At 35.6% G+C, this 17427-nt stretch overlaps 1 protein-coding gene across 2 annotated transcripts in view; it reads right to left on the bottom strand.

Moving 5' to 3' along the window:
• Positions 1 to 1395: 1395 nt before the first annotated feature.
• Positions 1396 to 17427, bottom strand: part of RPS6KA5 (ribosomal protein S6 kinase A5) — a 74651-nt gene continuing 58619 nt past the window's right edge. For both annotated transcript variants that reach the window (XM_082283384.1, XM_082283385.1), the window contains 8 exons: positions 16611 to 16736; positions 15740 to 15873; positions 12779 to 12872; positions 10367 to 10537; positions 6813 to 7004; positions 6049 to 6208; positions 4884 to 5047; positions 1396 to 3911 (listed from right to left, as the gene is read on the bottom strand). In XM_082283384.1, coding sequence (XP_082139510.1) covers positions 3672 to 3911; positions 4884 to 5047; positions 6049 to 6208; positions 6813 to 7004; positions 10367 to 10537; positions 12779 to 12872; positions 15740 to 15873; positions 16611 to 16736 — 1281 coding nt within the window. In that variant the 3' untranslated portion in view covers positions 1396 to 3671. The remainder of the gene's footprint in view (positions 3912 to 4883; positions 5048 to 6048; positions 6209 to 6812; positions 7005 to 10366; positions 10538 to 12778; positions 12873 to 15739; positions 15874 to 16610; positions 16737 to 17427) is intronic.

The following is a 17427-nucleotide window of genomic DNA, read 5'->3' on the forward strand; positions in this document are numbered from 1 at the left end:
ATGAGTATTTAACGGGGGTTTTAAAAGTATTTAATAAGGATTTTTTCATAGCAGTAAACAATACATATGTCAAATGCACTGATTCTTTTCCTTAAAGTACAGAAATTTCCCTAAGCCAGAGGAACAGGAAGTCGTGTTATTTTCTTTGTACTTCGTACTGCTAAATCCTTTAGCAGAATTACCCACTATACTAGTATTTGTGTTTCTAAAAGTATTACAAAGAAATGGCTACACCAGATATTGAGTACTTTGAAGATCAGATTAAAACCCACACTAATTTAAATCTTTACTGATAAGAAATTTGATTTTTCACACAAATCTGCCTACAGCATTGCTGACAGCACTGTATTTCTGACAGCAGACAGATACCATTACTAGACATTAAAGCTGATTGAGGTATAGCAGCAATGTGAAGAAAATCTGAGTATACACATAATTTGCAGTGTAACATCTCTTCACCAAGGCAATATAAAGTATTTATAGTACTAATGAAGATTAACTTGCACACTTCAAATTTGAAACAGTGGTCTGAGTATGAAAAACTTGGTCCATGGTCTTTATATGACCTTGAGTGCCAAGCTGTGCAACAGATTAAAACACTGTTCTGCCAGGAGTAACTACTCCCCTGCAGGGACATCAGAACAAGAAGTAAACTTACTCTTGAGCTGCCTAGTTTGCAATTCAAGTTGCACTGTATCAGTGTATGCATACATCAGCAGTTGTTTATGTAAAGATGCTAATCTAAAAATTCAGACAGCTTAGTGTCACAAATACACTTCCTCAAGAGCTCTGTTACCTGGAGGCAGAAGACAGAGGTCATAAACATTTCAGCTACCCTGGGTAACTGGTTCAGAGCAAATACAAGGTGACACCTAAATGTACTTAGCCCTGCCCGAAAGAAATACCCTGGGTTTAAATTTTTATTAAACAACTACTGTGAGAGCACAAAGAGGACACAGAAATATTCAGCTATAAAAGTTGTCTTTGATACAAGTGATGTATTCTAATAATTTTAGTCTCACAACAGTCTCTCAAAACCTGTGTAGAAAAAAATATTGACAATACAGCCATTATCTCTAGCATTTAGCATCTTGTGCAAACATTCTTGTTGTTTCATCAGTTTGTCAAGAAACAGTTTAAATTTCCCAACAGGGAAACAACTGTTCTGTGTTCCTAATATTTAAGTTCTTTCAGCTGGGTCACAATATTCCAAGTCCACCCGGTATCCAAAAGTTTCTTACACTTGAATGAAATCAGACCAAAATTGCTTTTTGTTGTCCTCATCCTGAAGACAACAAATTCCAAGAACTGCTCGAAGTGCAAACTTCACAAGCAACCTGTTCTCCAATCTCCCAATTCACTTATACTGTCTGCGTAACAAGTATTAATGGTGGATTGTTTGTTGTATTTACAGCAAGTTTATTCGGGAGAGGAAAAGTATTCTTTCACAAATGAGCCATGTTCACTATTGAGATTACTTCCAAAGAGAGCATTCAGAAAGCAAATCTGAATATATTACATTGACAATTATTTTTCAATACTTTAACATCAGCCACTTAAAATTGGTTGTGTTATTAGCACATAGACTGATCTTTAAATATACTACTTCTACATAAACAGTGCAAATCTCAATATTCACATCAACCTGAAATTAATGCTGCAATTACTGTTGACATTCACATCAAGAAAGTAGTAAACTATTTCACATGAGCAATTCCAAAACCTCAGAATGCCATTATTTATATTAAAGAAACACAGAACAAACATGTTGGGCTTCGAAGCCTTGTTTTGATACACACAATCCCTGTAAACATGGATGTATTGTATTTGTCAATACTGATATCTGATATAATTCTATAAATAAAACCACTGATATAAACAATTTCTATAACCTTTTTTTTTTTTTTTGCATAGGGTTTGGATTAAGGTTACTTTAGGATAGAGACAGCTGTTAACAAAATCCTCTAGTCAATTAGTCTTCCATCACACAAATTTAGGCATATGACAAGGAACCTCTCTGACTTCAGTGGAAACTTACACATGTAAGCATTTGCAAAACTGGAGTCATCTTTAGCACTTAAGTTACCCCTAGTCATTGAGAATACAAGCTATAAAAGAGCTCTCCATAAATTTATAAAATAGACTGATTTAAAAGTTTATGCTGATGTTTCTGTAAGTCACATTTATGATTCCAAACAGTTATGTACATACTATACTATCACAGTAGGAAATACTTCACTGTAGAACACCACAGTGAACAAGTTGTGAAGCACAGTGTTCAATATAATTTCCCTTTAGTATTCCCAGTGCATAAGTTGTTGACATCTACACTACACAAGGTGCCCAGGTCTAGTATTTGTTATATACAATGTAAAAGCAAGATAGAAAGAGCTTTGCATTTTAAAGTAAGGAATGAAAACAGTGGGTAATATACAGGGATTCACTCCTGCAAACTACAGAATTCTCCTTCACAATGACCACAACCACCAAATATGGTGGATTTCAGGTCATTCAGCCCAGTAAAACAGTGCTCAGCACCTTGTAGGAAGAGAGATCTGAGTGCACTTTATTCTAAAACATCTCCCTTGGATGTTATAAAGTGCAAAAAATAAAACATATATTCTAATATTTTACAGTCACTATTAAACTGCCATATTTGCACAATGCAAAATTCAAATAACTTGGTATGCATTTTTATGGACCCTATAATAACAAATGTTGAAACTGGAGTTTTCTCATCTTTAAAAAAATCTTAGTATTTTAAAATTATTGTGTAAATATAAAAAGAAAATATAAATTATAATTAAATCTTGAAATAGGTATTTTAACATGTGACCATTTTCTAAAGCATCAAATACGAAATTTAATATTCTCTTATAGCATTACATTTTAGAATCTGTAAAATCTTTTAGAAGTTAATAACTTCAAAAAAAAGTTATTGTATCACAGTACTAGACATCTCACCTTATTAGATATCTTTTACCCTAGATGCGTTTAAAAAAATAAATAAATTTAAAAAAAAAATCTAAGACTTCTATTCTCAGTTGCTTAAAACAAGATACGTGGAGTTACTTTTTAAAACAAAATAAGAGTTCCATAGTGCTTCATTTTGATCTGAAAATTCAAATAAATGGGACAGAATGTAACCATAAATTTAAAAGGCTTTAAAGTACTATACTGCTTTGGCGCATTGTACCAATGATTCTTTACATGCACGAAGAATCAAATTCTATAACATTCTTCACAGAGCTTGGGTAAAAGCAGAAGATCCCAAAGTTCTATATATGTTACAGAGCTTTCCTTTCTTTGAGTAGTGGGGAAGAAACTGGGAGGAAGGTTGTGACACTGAGAAACAGTCTTCTTCCAAGCGGTACCATGAGCAGCACAGCTCCTCACCTTGAGCTTGACTGCACACCAGTAATTTACCCCTCAGAGAATACAATGTTTGTTGTATAACAGTATTATACTATATCCAGTGATACCAAACAATACTAAAAAGAAATGTATGGAACTACAAAGCTAAAAAGGTATGACTAAAATAAATTTCTAAAGCAAAAGACGTCTTCCTGTAGCAGCCTGTAAGCCACAGGGAGGAAAGGTGGGAGAAGACAATACAGGTACTGCCAAGTCTATAACCATTTAACTCCTCGAGACAGGATATTCTCTGCTTCTCAGTCGGAGAACTGGAAGATGGTTTCTGGGTTATTGCTGTCTGTAGGGTTTGTGGGCTGCAATGTCTTTGTAGGTGTAGTTTTACCATGAGAATGAGAGGAAGAAGAATGTGAACTTTCACTGGAGCTGCTACGTGTCTCTGTGCTTGTACTTGTTTTTTTCATTTTCCTTCTTTTTGCAAGAGGTGCCTTGTCCACATTCTGGAGACAAAATCCTTCCCTTTTGTACTTGTTAAAGGCCTGTTTAAAAATAGAAGGTAATTCTAAGTTTTTCAAGAGATTTAACACATTTTATGCCTTATCACTTATTGTGAGTGGTCTATGATACATCACAAGATAAAATGTAATTTCTTGACTAATTCCTATTGTAGCTGTAAGAATGATTCTACCAGCCTTTTTACAGGTACGTAAGAGCCAATATATAACATTATTAATTGATGTCTTCCTCTCCTTGTTCTTTTTACTTTAGAAGTATTTTTATTAAGCCTTCACCTATTTAACACTACATTTTCAGAGAGGACACTGTTAAATTACAGTTTTTCTTTCAGCCCAAATTATGCTGCATAATCAGGACCTCTCCAAGAAACATTACTTTCTTCTTCTCTCCTTCCTAACAAGAGCCCACAAGCATTTCAGCATAAATCTGCTCAATTTTGGTTTATTCTCTGTGGAAGGTATCATGAGAATCAACACTGTGATTGTGAATTACAGTTGCAGTTCAAATGATTTTTTGAGTAGACAAGTAAGTCCACTTTAAAAAGCATCCATGATATAAAAAACATGATATAAAACATAAAACATACATATATTCCAGAAATTTTACTTCATTTTAGTAATCACCAGGATAAAAAGTCAAACATTTCCTGGAGTTAAATATAAAGTTTTGTCTTTTTTTATAAAAGTTTGAAGACCTTTTAATAGATTTCTCTAAGAAATAAAGTGTTTTTAATAGCCATTTCAAGAACAGCACTCAATGCCCAAATCCTCATGAATATAAATATCTTCAAGAAATTTCTTCAAGCTTCATCATCCATATTTTCATGTACACCATCAGAGATGCTATGAGGAAATGTTATTGAGGAAAATAAATCCAGCTATGAGTACCTACTTAATTATAGGACAGATACGTATTGTTGTTAAGACAAAACATACACAAACCTAGATGACACATTACAAAACATAGCACATGACATAACATTTCTCAGAACTTACATGGAAAGTGGCTTTGACATAGGTGTGCACTGCAGCTCCTGAAGAGCCTAAGTTATCAGGTGTCATTAGAGGGTTAGATGAGAGCTGGCTGCCATCCTGAAGCCACTCGTTGTATCTCAGGCTGGACATTTTAATTCTTTTGTTTGGATCCACTGTAAGAAGTCCTAATAGAAACACATTACATTCTTTAAAACTGTGAGCTATTTATCTTTGTTCAATAGAAAATGTAAATATTTCTTAATAAAATCTCATGCATTGCTTTGATAAGTAACTAATGTCAATATTTATCCCGGGTATGCCAATATTTATCCTAGATAAGGCTCACACAATGTTATACTGTCATCCTCTCCAGAAGGATCTTAAAAGCAAAAAATTGATATTTAACTGTTTAGTAACTCACGTCTCTTTTTACACAAACTCAGAACTACCGAATGATTTCTTCACTTAAAACCTGTCTAGGATGAAATTCAAAAGAGTAAGCCTCAGATTCCCTGCACAATCCACTCAAGTCTGAATCTGGAAATCCCTACATTTTTGGCAGAAAAATTCCTTACAAGTCTGCTTCTACAAAAATTAAGAACTCCATGTAAGTAGAATTAAGGTAGGTGTCTAGCTCATGATGAAAATATAATTAGATGCTCAAAAGCTTAAGGGGACCCAAAGTACAGCAAACGTCAGTGAAGTAGCTCAGAAATAACACTAAGTAGACTTGGTACAGGAATTAAAAGAGCCAATGGAAAAGAAATAGTAATAAATTCATTTTCTGCAAAAGCTCAGTTTTTAAGACATTTATCTCATAAGCTGTTTCGGTTTTTTTAGAAAAGCAAAAATAACATAATAGAAAAACTCTGCTTTTAAATAAGTTATAAGAGTGAGTTCACTTTTTCGGAAGCTCTTCAGTTCCTTCTAATCCCACTAACCTTATCAGCATCTTACCACACTAGAAAACTCTGCTAGGTGTACAAGCAATTTGTAATGCATTCTGATGTGTCCACCTCTACTCGTTGTTTGTATTAGAGGTCAGTATATAGCTCAAGCTGTGGATATTGCTCTGTCAGGTTAGACGCTTTGGTGCTGATTACAGCATCCAGATATTGTATGATTCTCTGAATTTTATCTTTTGAAATAAAAATATAATGTACATGAAATACTTATAAATACATACCTCGAATTAGCTCTTTAGCCTCTTCAGAAACATTTTTCCAAGCTTCTCCTTCAAAGGAAAATTCTCCCTTTTTTATTTTCTTCATAATTTCCAATGCACTGGTACATGTTAAACTTCTGTCTTGAGACTGAAAAGGTACCTGTCCTGATAGCATTGTGTACTGCCACAAGAACAAAAGCAACATTAGGAAACACAGTATATTATGGACAACTCTATTGTTAAATATGAAGGGCTGTTGTTTGCATCACCAATGCTATGCAATAAAACTTGGACTAGCATAACTTAAAGGCTGTAGAAAATGTAAAACATGCAAGACTTCCTCTGGAGTCCTTGTTAGAAAAAAAACATTCATCCATTCCAGGAAGCTATGAACAAAATATATTTCTACCCTATTTATACCTAATGAAACGAATTTTCTGTAGATCAAAATACAGGTGGATTCCTTCTCTGAATTGAAACTGTAGAAAGATTATATGGATGCCTGTAAAATCCCCTAGCATGCTTATCTCTTTGCAAGGAGCTAACTGCATCAGGTAATTTTTTCATTCCCAAGAATGTTAAATTTTATTTCCTACTTGGTAAAAAAAAAATTCTGTCCCTGGAAAAGATCTGTCTTCAGAACATATTATTTGTGCAGCAGTGTTTTCACCTCCCTTGAATTCAGCATATACCCAATTCACATCTGAAATAATTTCAAGTCCTTTGCATTTTAAAAAAAGTAAATACATGCAATAAAGTTACAGTTAAAAACCTCAAGCACTCACCAAAATGACCCCCAAACTCCACAGATCACAAGACTCATCATAACCATTGTGATTCAAGAGCTCCGGGGCAGCATAATGAAGAGTAAAACATGGAGTCTTAAGAGGCTGATTATCAGGTGGTTTTAAACGAGCAAAGCCAAAATCAATTATTTTTATTTCTGAATTATCAGTCTCATCTGTAAATAGTAAATTCTGAAAAGCAAAGACAAAAATCAATACCCGCACTGGGTAGAAAATTAGTTATAATTATTTTGCTACATTTATTACTGCAGAAAATTTTCCATTATTTTGAGGAAAGGTGAACTGCGAGACACTGGGGGAAAGAAGAGAAAAGTGAAAATAACAATACTCTGGGTTGTAAGAAATGTGATGTGTTTACCTGCCCCCTGCATACCTGCAAGTCAGGGCAGTTCTGAGATTACTAATGAAAATGGACACGTAGCAGAGAACAGTGGAGAAAAGAATTCAGGGAACACGGACAAGAAAAAGCTAAGACCTCAACATGTCTGGAGATGGAAGAATTGCCTTCTTCCTCAAACAAAAGCAAATTTTCTTAAGCTTACACTTCCTTCTGGCATGTTGTGAACAACAGCTTTCTTGTGTGGGGGACTCCCACTGCTTGTCCTGTCTTGTGACTGCATAGTCTTTGGTACTCAAGTGGTAACACATTATTGTCCTGAGGACAATAATGCACAGGAGTCGTTTGAAAGTGAAGGACTGTGGTAAAAAGATGTAACTTGGTATGAAGCGGTGTTAGGAAGGGCACCAATAGCTCAGAGGTTGCACTCAGAGCTGTCTTTGCTGGCATAGGTGGCAAAGCTAGTACGGACATGTGTTCTGGAAGAGACCTGGTACCAATGGCATCCAAGCACTGAAAGCCACGTAACAGTCCAACCACAAACCTAGTCCTTACACCAAGGTAGAGACATTGGTACAGTAATCCTGAGAATTCCAGCTTTACACACTAGAATGTGGCACTTTGGACTTGAAAACAGACAAGCTATTATCAGTTTAGAAAATATAAGGCAATCTGCTTCTTTTTTTTCCCCCCAAGTATTTACATCTGCCAAGGAAGATATAAGAGGGGAGCTAAGTCATAGAAAAACTGTCTGAGGCCAAGATGAATTATAAGCTTATTCTACTCTTCCCTTCAGCTTTTGAGAGAAGAGCATAATTTTGCTATTGCCTTTACTGTTTAATCTGTGAATGCTAGGAAACATCTCAATATTAGAAATCCTATAGCCCTTTTGTAATACAAAAGGTGAATGACTCACACGAAGTAATTAATTTCAAACTCATAAACAAGGGTAAAAAATGATTGCTAGGCTGCCAGCAGATCAATAAGGAGAACCTGAGATCATTCATTACGGATAAAAGAAAATAGCTGCTACAAGACATTATTTTAGTATTTTTACTTTCTGTACTGCTGTAATAGATTAATGTACATTCAGAGAAGTCAGTTTTTAATTGTTGTGCAAAATGGATCTGAAGGAAGCCTAATATCAGCAAAAATACTCATACAAGGCTAAGTGATTAATATAATTTGTCCTTTTTCTATGGTGATGTTATATAGTCTACACAAATGAGTAACATTGGTTTAAAAAGACCTTTCTTAAGACAAAAATTAAATTGGTTATGCATGGAAAGAAAGGTACAGTCCAAGTATCCTACATAGGGTTCAGGCTTCCCTGTTGATTAGGCAAATAAAGTGTGTTTCAGAACCCTCCCATCCCCCAAATATTTACAGCTATATTCCACATATATTTTATGGATATATAAAAACCAATCTCTTATTTGTTACGTTTTGTTGTAATATCTTTAGAACCCAGTTTACAGATTAATGATCACAGAAACAGTCCTCCTCAAATCCTCTACTGAGAGGCTCCAAATATGGTCACGTATGCTACACAGACTCTTTATTCCTATGAATTCTCTATTTTCTACCCAGTACTTTTCCTCTGTTTTGTAGACCAACACATGTGATCTAATTACTACTGCTAAATAGAAGTCTTTCAGTTCATGAAATTCAGAAAGTCTCATCCTTAGCTACATTTAAGCAGCCAGACTTCTAAAAAAAGAATTATTAGTAGCACATTAGATGTCAAAGTTGAACATCAAAAAAATCTGAATGGAATTCTTAGAAAAGCAACAGAATTTCTTATATATCTTTTTACAGAGAAGTACACTAACCATATCTATATTGGGAAACCTGCATATCCCATACTAAGTTCATGTCAGAACCTAAAATAGTAACTTTCAAAACAACAAGCAGGAAGGAGATGAGCAGGTTAAGTCCAACTTTGTGGAGGCAATAGATTCTGCAAGCTGTTTGCTAACCCTTCATTACTTGGACTTCCCAGACTTCTGTTCTTGAACATAATGTAAAATTGAAGACTGCCTAATTTACCATGCAGCTGAAGCTCTGCTTTACTGTGCCTTTATATTCAAAGTGGTAGTAAGACTAAGAATAGAAGAGAGAAAGGGGGGTTGGGTTTTGTCCTTTTAATAATTACTTGTTTCTAAAGATACTTCCTTACCCTGATGATGTGACTCTTGGAGAAAGTTTCTCTGATGACTTTTTCAACTCACATATTAGGATTTCAGAATAGCCCCTCTTTAACTGTTTACTTACAACAGGAGCCCAGGACAGAGATTCTTTCAAACTCGTATATTTTGGATTGGTTTTCAAAAACAACTAGCAACACCTACAAGACCTCTTTACCAGCTGAATTGGAATTACTATAAAATACCAAGTTTTTCATATCACAGAAGGTATATTACAAAAAGATAGTAGGAATGATGGATTATTTTTTAACTCCAGATACAAAAGGAACAGCTATTCCCTGGGGTATGATGGCTGTAATCACCCTACAATATAACATCCTTACTGGATGAATCAACATTAATCTACACTATTTTCAGGCTCAAGAAAACACATCCCAACCCACTGTTGGCAAAAGAAGCCAAGAAACACTGGCTCCAGGAAGCAGAACAAACCCAGTGGTCAACTTTGTAAGAGTAAATGGAATGGTCTAGGAGGCAAGATGTTGCTGAACAACAAAGTATCAGAAAAGCAGTCACTAAAAAATACATACTGATAAATTGTTTCTTTTGGAAAACTACTGACCTCACTGAACTCAAATCGCACAGCTCTATTAGTCCTCATTTTGTGCTCAACTGGAAAAGAAGCCCTACTGAGGAAATTAAGATCAAACAAAAGGTGGAAATGTACAGGCAAAGTACCCAAGCAACCTAGCTCTGCTTACGAACTGTTTCATACAATAAATACATGACAGTGAAAAATGTCCCCAAATAGGCAAAGAACGTTTTTAAACAAGAGTAGAGATTGCCTACAGAACTAAAAATGTTTCCTAACAGTTACTTTTACCTATGAACAGAAAAATATCTACTGAATTTGCAAAGTAAAAGTGGTAACATTTTATTTAAAATACAGAAATAGAAAACTCTGTAACAAAGGCTGGAGAAACAGAGATACATCACATTCCAGACATTTAATAACTTATTGTCTAAACATGTATCTACAATCACTATACCTCAGGTTTCAGATCTCTATGGACTACTCCTACATCGTGCATATGGCTCACTGCTGAAACAAGTCTGCGCATAATGTGACTGGCTTCAGTCTCACTGAAATGCTTCTTTTTCTGAATACGCTCAAGCAATTCTCCTCCCTTCAGTAATTCCATTACTAGGAATGTGTGAAGCTGAAACAATAAAGAAAAATACAGCATGTTAGAAATGTAACATTACGAACCAACACTCACTCAGGAGCTAGGTGCTACTCTGACAGGTTCTCAACATTTGAAAAAATAGCACTGCTGCTTGTAGCAATTTAGAAGGCCAAACACAAGCACCAAATCTCAGATGGCATGTTTTCCATCAATCTTGTTGAGACTGAAGAATGAAGTCTTCCCCACGTGCACCCATATTTATTAACAAAAACACAATGCCACCAGCTAAATGGATAAATTTTTAGGGAGATGAAATGGCTTTACTTAGGCTAACAAGTAAAGCTGGAAAAAGCTAAACTTCTGCTGCTTAAGCCTCTTCTGATATAAATATATATATATCTATTAATATGCATAAGGAGTTAACCTCTTAAATGTTATGAAATCCTTTAAAAACACCCCGAAACTTTACCTCTGATTCAAGGATTATCTAGAACTTGTGATTTTATCCCCTACAGAGTAGTAGCCAAAACTACTCCATCATTAGAATTACATGGGACACCTTCCCAAAAATTAAAGAGCATTTTTTTTAATTAAAGAAGCAATGGGTTTTTAGAAGGTTGTTCTTTTCAAGGCCATCAATAAGCAGGGTCAAAGACATTGGCACACAGTCAATTGCAATTCAAATGTCTTGCCATTAGACAAACAGCAGACTTCACGGAATGGGGAAGTGAAGTCAGCATTCTCAAAAGGCAATGGATGTAGGCTTGCCACAGCTTCCAGCCCTTCCCTCCCCTGAATAACAGTAACAAAAAGTTGCAAGCAGAGCAAAAAGTTCTGGGAAGAGGCCAAAAAATGGAATTCAAAGCAATAGTCAGAAGGCGTACACTTTAGATACCAAAGAACACAAGCAGAGCTATGTGGACAGAAAGCAGTAACTTCTTAGAATAAGCAAGGTGTCTAGTAGTGCTCGAATGACATCCTCTGCTGCAAGCTTTCTTTATGCCTTAGGACTAGCTGACAGGGAAATTGGAAAGGATAACGAGACTTTTTTCACTAGAAAACTTCTGGCTCATCAAGAAACTGCAACCCAGTATTACATGATTGGAATACTAATGTAGAATTTGAACAAACTGATATCAGAGCAAGTTAAATACTGGAAATTATTTTTATTAAGACAAACTGCAGAAAGGTCAAAACTAGAAAATTTTCATCAGTTTTGGTCTTCAGAATATTGTCAGCAGGTAATCTGAAAGGTAACCTGGGAGCTACCAGAAGCAGCTAAAAAAAAAGTGGGGGTTGATTGGTTTAGAGCAGCCTATTCAGTTGCAGAGCAGTCTGGAGAACATTTTTCTTAATTTAGTACATTCAATTTAATCAAAGGAAAGAAGTGTCCTGTTCTACACATGTACTCATACTGTACCTATATGCAAAAAAAAGGGTTTTCTTGTTGTTAAAAATTACAGTACAGATAGTGTATCCTCTCAGCTCATTTCAGAAGAGCTCTACATGAGCTCTCTGCTGGCCCCAGTATAAACAGCTTGAGGGGGACAGACTGGGATATGTGGAGAGGCCAGAGATCCCTAGTTCCGTTACAAAATCATAGACCAGAACCACAGAACAGTCTAGGCTGGAAGGGAGCTCTACAGGACATCTGGTCCAAACCCTAGCTCAAACCAGAGCCAACTTTCAATTCAGATCAAATTATGGTTTATTACACGCTGTGGAGTTTACATTACATTAAAAGAAAAAGACAATTGAGGTATCTAAATAAACTGATCTTAATGCACTTTCAAATAGAGGCTCTATTTTCACATTTGGTAACCTGGCAAGCTATTTGGTTATCTCCATTAAGTTACTAATGTGTAGGAAAAGATGCTAGAGATATAATCTTCATTTCCAACATTTCTAAATTAATTCACAAATACTATTTTAAGATTTATGATGACCCTGGGGGAAAGGTGATAACACATTTCAGTATCATAGATACAGGAATTGGGCCACAAACACATTGTAGGATGGTTAACAAAGACACTGAAGAACAGAACAACAAACAGAATCCAAGCCTCTAATTTTTTCACATACTGTTTTGATTTGCTAGAGTAACTGCAAGATCATTTGAATGCAGAATTTTTGCTTCATCTTCTATCGTGATTAGACAAAAGCCCTAGGAAAAAAGTTGCCTCCACAGTTACAGTATACTTAAGTCCAAAAAGTTCTTGGGAAAACACATGGCGATGTGTTTGCTAGGTGCTGATTATAGTTTCTTCAAAATACCTGGTCATGAAAAACTTCATGTAACTTCACTACATTCGGGTGTCCTTCGCAGAGTCTCAGAGCTGTTATTTCCCTCTGGGTGTTGGCTTCCATTCTGGAAAAATTGAGCAGTCATTTTGTACCAATTTTACTGAGCAAATTGCACATTCCAAGTGTTATTTTTTAACTGCTTGCAATCCAGATTTTTTTACTATTACAACCACTTGAACACAATTAAATGCATATTAAAAAAAAAGTGGAGAACAACTCTCCCCATAACCCTGCAATTTAGTACATTAAAAACCCCACACCCAATTCAAATAATGTTTTCAATGCAATTGCAACTTCCTACAGCAAAAGCTGATGTGATATTATAGAATAGTTTCTATCTAAAACAAACCATGCCCTTAGTCCAGAGCAATTTGACTTCACCTCTGTTACTACCAGTATTTGTTAGTTCACCTTTATCTTGGCCCAATCCTATTCCATTCTTAACGGGGACAAGTACTTCCAAAATGGTATGTAAAATATGAGCTCTACTAGAAAAAGAGAAACATTGTCTATATATGAATTGTGTTATGCAAATGACCCCCAAAACAGACCATTGTAAAAATCTGAAATGGAAGAGATAAGAGACTACCTCTGGAGAAAAATCACTGCATAAGTTCTCTTTCAAGTACTGAAATCTACAGCCATAAAAAGTGAAAATGGTGATCATTATAAAAGCTGCAAGAATGGTGACAGAGAAGAACATTTTTTTCCACTACTTAGATATATTAATTTATTTTTGGCAATTAATGCCTGAAAATTATTGCCAAAACTCTCTCCAAGAAAGACTAACCCTGTACTGACTCAGAGAATGGCTTTACGGGTAACAGATACAGATAGAATCTCTCACCACATGTGTTCTTAAGTTTTGTTTGCTTTTTTTTTCCTTAATTAGGATGAGAATCACAATGAGAATTCTGTGCAAGAGAATTCTGTCTTTCTTGTAGGCTTCATATAATCAACAAGTAAACTAAGCTGTTCCATCTGCATCTCTGCTGGTGAAGTTTTTTAACTGAAAGTGACTTCAGGTCCTTAAGGAATTAAAAAACCTGACTCTCAGAGTCTTTCCCCCTAAACTACTAACAGAAGGAAGTGGACCTTGGAAATAGATGAAAAAAGTTCAGCATCATGAGCATAAACCTTTGAAATTTGTATGTGGGCTTTTCTAAATACTTCCTCTCGGTAAATAGTTACCATCTCAGATTTTAAACAACCTTGTGAGAAACAAATGGGATGTTCCAGAACAGTAACTCAAGCAAGTTTACAGAGATCCACTGTTTCAGTGGTCATCAGACACACAGATAAACCTAAAATTGTTGGCTGGGGGCACATCCAGCACTATTAAAAAGCAACACCACAGAGGAACTGTTCATCCCAGCTTTCACCTCAAGCATCATGAAAAGGTTTCCCTAGGTCTAAGATTCTGGTTTTGGGCACATTTGCCCAGTAGGAGTGAAAGACTTTGAGGCAGAGAAGGTGCTAGAAACTTCTTATACTTTTCCTTTTAGCCAGATTTACTGGTGTGCTCCCCAGACCAATAGTATTTAGAGATTCTTATTCAAGTTGGGTTTTGGCCAACTGTTCAGCACGTGGGTTTACTGCTAACTCTACTGTACAAACGTGCTGAGTCTGCTCACACCCTGCAATCCTAAAAAAAAATTTAAATCTCTGTATACAGATCACTTCTTACCTTCATTTAGCCTGAGCCACCAAGATGAAGGAGAAAGAGCAAAAGAACCCATGAGTAATAAAATTTAGGGACATAATTTCTAAAACTTAAGTTCTAGGGGAAAAGTCAGTACTAGTCTGCTCACTGTTATCCAGAAACAAAACACACTATCTTAAGATGAAATGGGAGCACTAACCTACAGCTCAGCCACAAAGGTAGTAGTCACAAGACTGATGGGAACTGGAGGACAGAAAAGACACCAACAGATGCTAAAAAATGGCACTACGTAGATGTCTATGTTTAAGTTACTGAATCCCATTTCTAGTGCAAGATAGTTTTAGGCAGGTCTCCATTAATTTAGCAGACCTCGGAAAACTAACTCAGACACCTACACTTTGGCTTCGTGTTCTTGAACTTACCCTATTCAAAAAGCATATGATGAAACACTTAAGTCCGGTGGACAGCTTCTTCCAGAGTTTGGGAAAACAGAGGTACAGCCAAATGTCTTGGACAAGAGATCACTGTGAACTATCATTCTGATAGCAGAACAGTCCTACTTTCCTGCCAGCATTCTACAACATACTAGGGACGTACTTACTAATGAACTCTGCAAAATGAAGGCAAAAATCCATCTGCTCCTCAAAGAATCCCTTATCTTTATTTTTCTCTGGGCAGAAACTCCCAGAGATATCCATTCTGGAAGAGAACCAGACAGTACCCGTGTACAAAACAAGTCAGCTGCTTCCACTGTAGTGTTCTCTTCGGAACACCCAGGAAACAAGATGCAACTTAGAATTCCATAGTCTAATTCCATTTTATACACACACACACACACAATTAGATCTGAGGCAACCCACATTGCAGACCATTCTTAAAAGCAGTATCCTAGGCAATCAAGTGGGCTGCCTAGGAGAAGGAGCTAGCATAAGCCTACATTCAGTTCACTTCAGTCTCAAGATAGAAGAGCCTTAAATCTTACTTTGTTAGGAGCAAAATCAGGGGAAATAACGGTAGAATACAACTAGGAACCAGAAAAGTACTCTCTAGGTTTCTTCTTGTGTCCCAAGAAGAGTAACATTTTATTTCAAAAGACTCTCAGAATCTTTTAAAGGTCCTAAGGCTGCAATAAGTGTCTGTAGATTCACAGAACAGGAAATAATTTTAAAGTTATTTTTCTACTTCCAAAAATGTAGTGAACATTATTCTACTCCATGGGTGACAGTAAGCAAAGAAAATATTTTTATTGTCTTATAGAATATTTATACCTTTTGCTAATTATTTTTACTGCATACTCTTGGCTAGTTTTCTTGTGTAAGCACTTTCGACAAATGGAAAAACTTCCTTCTCCCAATGGTTTCTCTTTCAGATCCAGTTCATAATGATGATAAAATGGAGAGTCCTGTTAGGAAACTGTCTGTATTTAGTTTTGCAGAATACTTTCAGTATACACAGTCAAAGACAAAGAGTAAAGTTCCACGAGAATTTTTTATCTACATTTAAAATTGTAAAAGAGCTCTCTTTTTAATAAAATTAATCTTACATTTTATTTAATAAAATGCATAAAAATTATTCTAACAATCAAAGAGTAAAGCTTACATTACATTAAACAAACAACCACTAAATAAATCATTACTATTACAACAGTTGAAGATACAAAATATTCAGACAAACAGGATCAAAAATGGTCATACATACATTTATCCACAAAACTATGTGCTCATTTGAGGACATCACAATAGCATGTGTTCTTATAAGGCTTCACACGAGTATACTCTCTTTTGGGTAAATATAACACAGAAGGAATTATGATATAATTAATGTAGCTTCAAAAATATCTACAATGGTTGGCTGAACAAGAACTATCAGGAGTATTATTATTATTATTACTACTACTACACTTCAGTCTTGTGGAGAACTAGACAATCATCTCACTTTTCAGATCAAACTTCAACTGCTTCTTAATAGTATCACATGCAAGATTTGATGGATCATCAGATGCTTGGATCATCTGAGGAGCCATTACAGAGAACTGAAAAATGAATGATGCCTATTTTGTAATCTGTAGCCTAGCTGCTTGGGAAGTTAAACACAGTTTTAATTTAACCAAATTAATTTAGGTCTTGATATTATTATTACCTTCATCATAGCACTTCTAGCAATAGTTGTAGCTCCAGGTCGCTCATCCCCCACATAGAACTGAAAAGGATCTACTGTAGCTGCATTGCGTTTAAACAAAATAGAAGGTGCAACGAAAGAATATCCCTATGAAATTAAAACATCAGAAAAGGTTATAGCTTGATACTGTCGTACATAAACTATCATAATACATATGAAATATCAGGTTTCAGAAGAATTTTTCAAAGAAATCAGAATTTTTGTATCATAGTAGAGAAATTGTAACTTTCTCTGTTCAACATGAACAGGTATCTTCCTGGAATTGGTTATATGATCCTCCACAGTTAAAGACATAACAATAATACAACAAGAATTCTAATTAATGCTAATCTGGCTCAGTTACAATTGCTTTACAATAGTGATAAAGGCTTGTACTTCAAACTAGCCAGTTTCCCATGACACCTTAAAGTTAAGACATGAAATAGTTTGTATGTTGCAAGGTAAGCATCAAACAATTTTAAATGGATAAACAATATAAACTTTATTTTAATTATGGGCCAAGTTTGAGTATCATAACAACAGCTGTGACTACCCCGGCAGGGTGAATCAGATGGTATTATGACATGCATAACCTGCTTGCTACAGTCACTGCAAATCTAACAAGTTCCAAAATATGATGCCACATTCCTGTACCCTAAGGATTAAGCTGCTCAAAAACAGACAATAAAAAACAAACAAGCACAAGGAAGGGGAGAAGAACAAGCAATCCAAACTGCTGTTCACCTCTTCAGCTTTGGTACCAAGCTGACTGCATGTGAGCTGTTTCTGCCCACTTGAC

This window comes from Coloeus monedula (assembly GCF_965178545.1).
Source record: "Coloeus monedula genome assembly, chromosome: 6".
Classification (NCBI taxonomy): domain Eukaryota; kingdom Metazoa; phylum Chordata; class Aves; order Passeriformes; family Corvidae; genus Coloeus; species Coloeus monedula.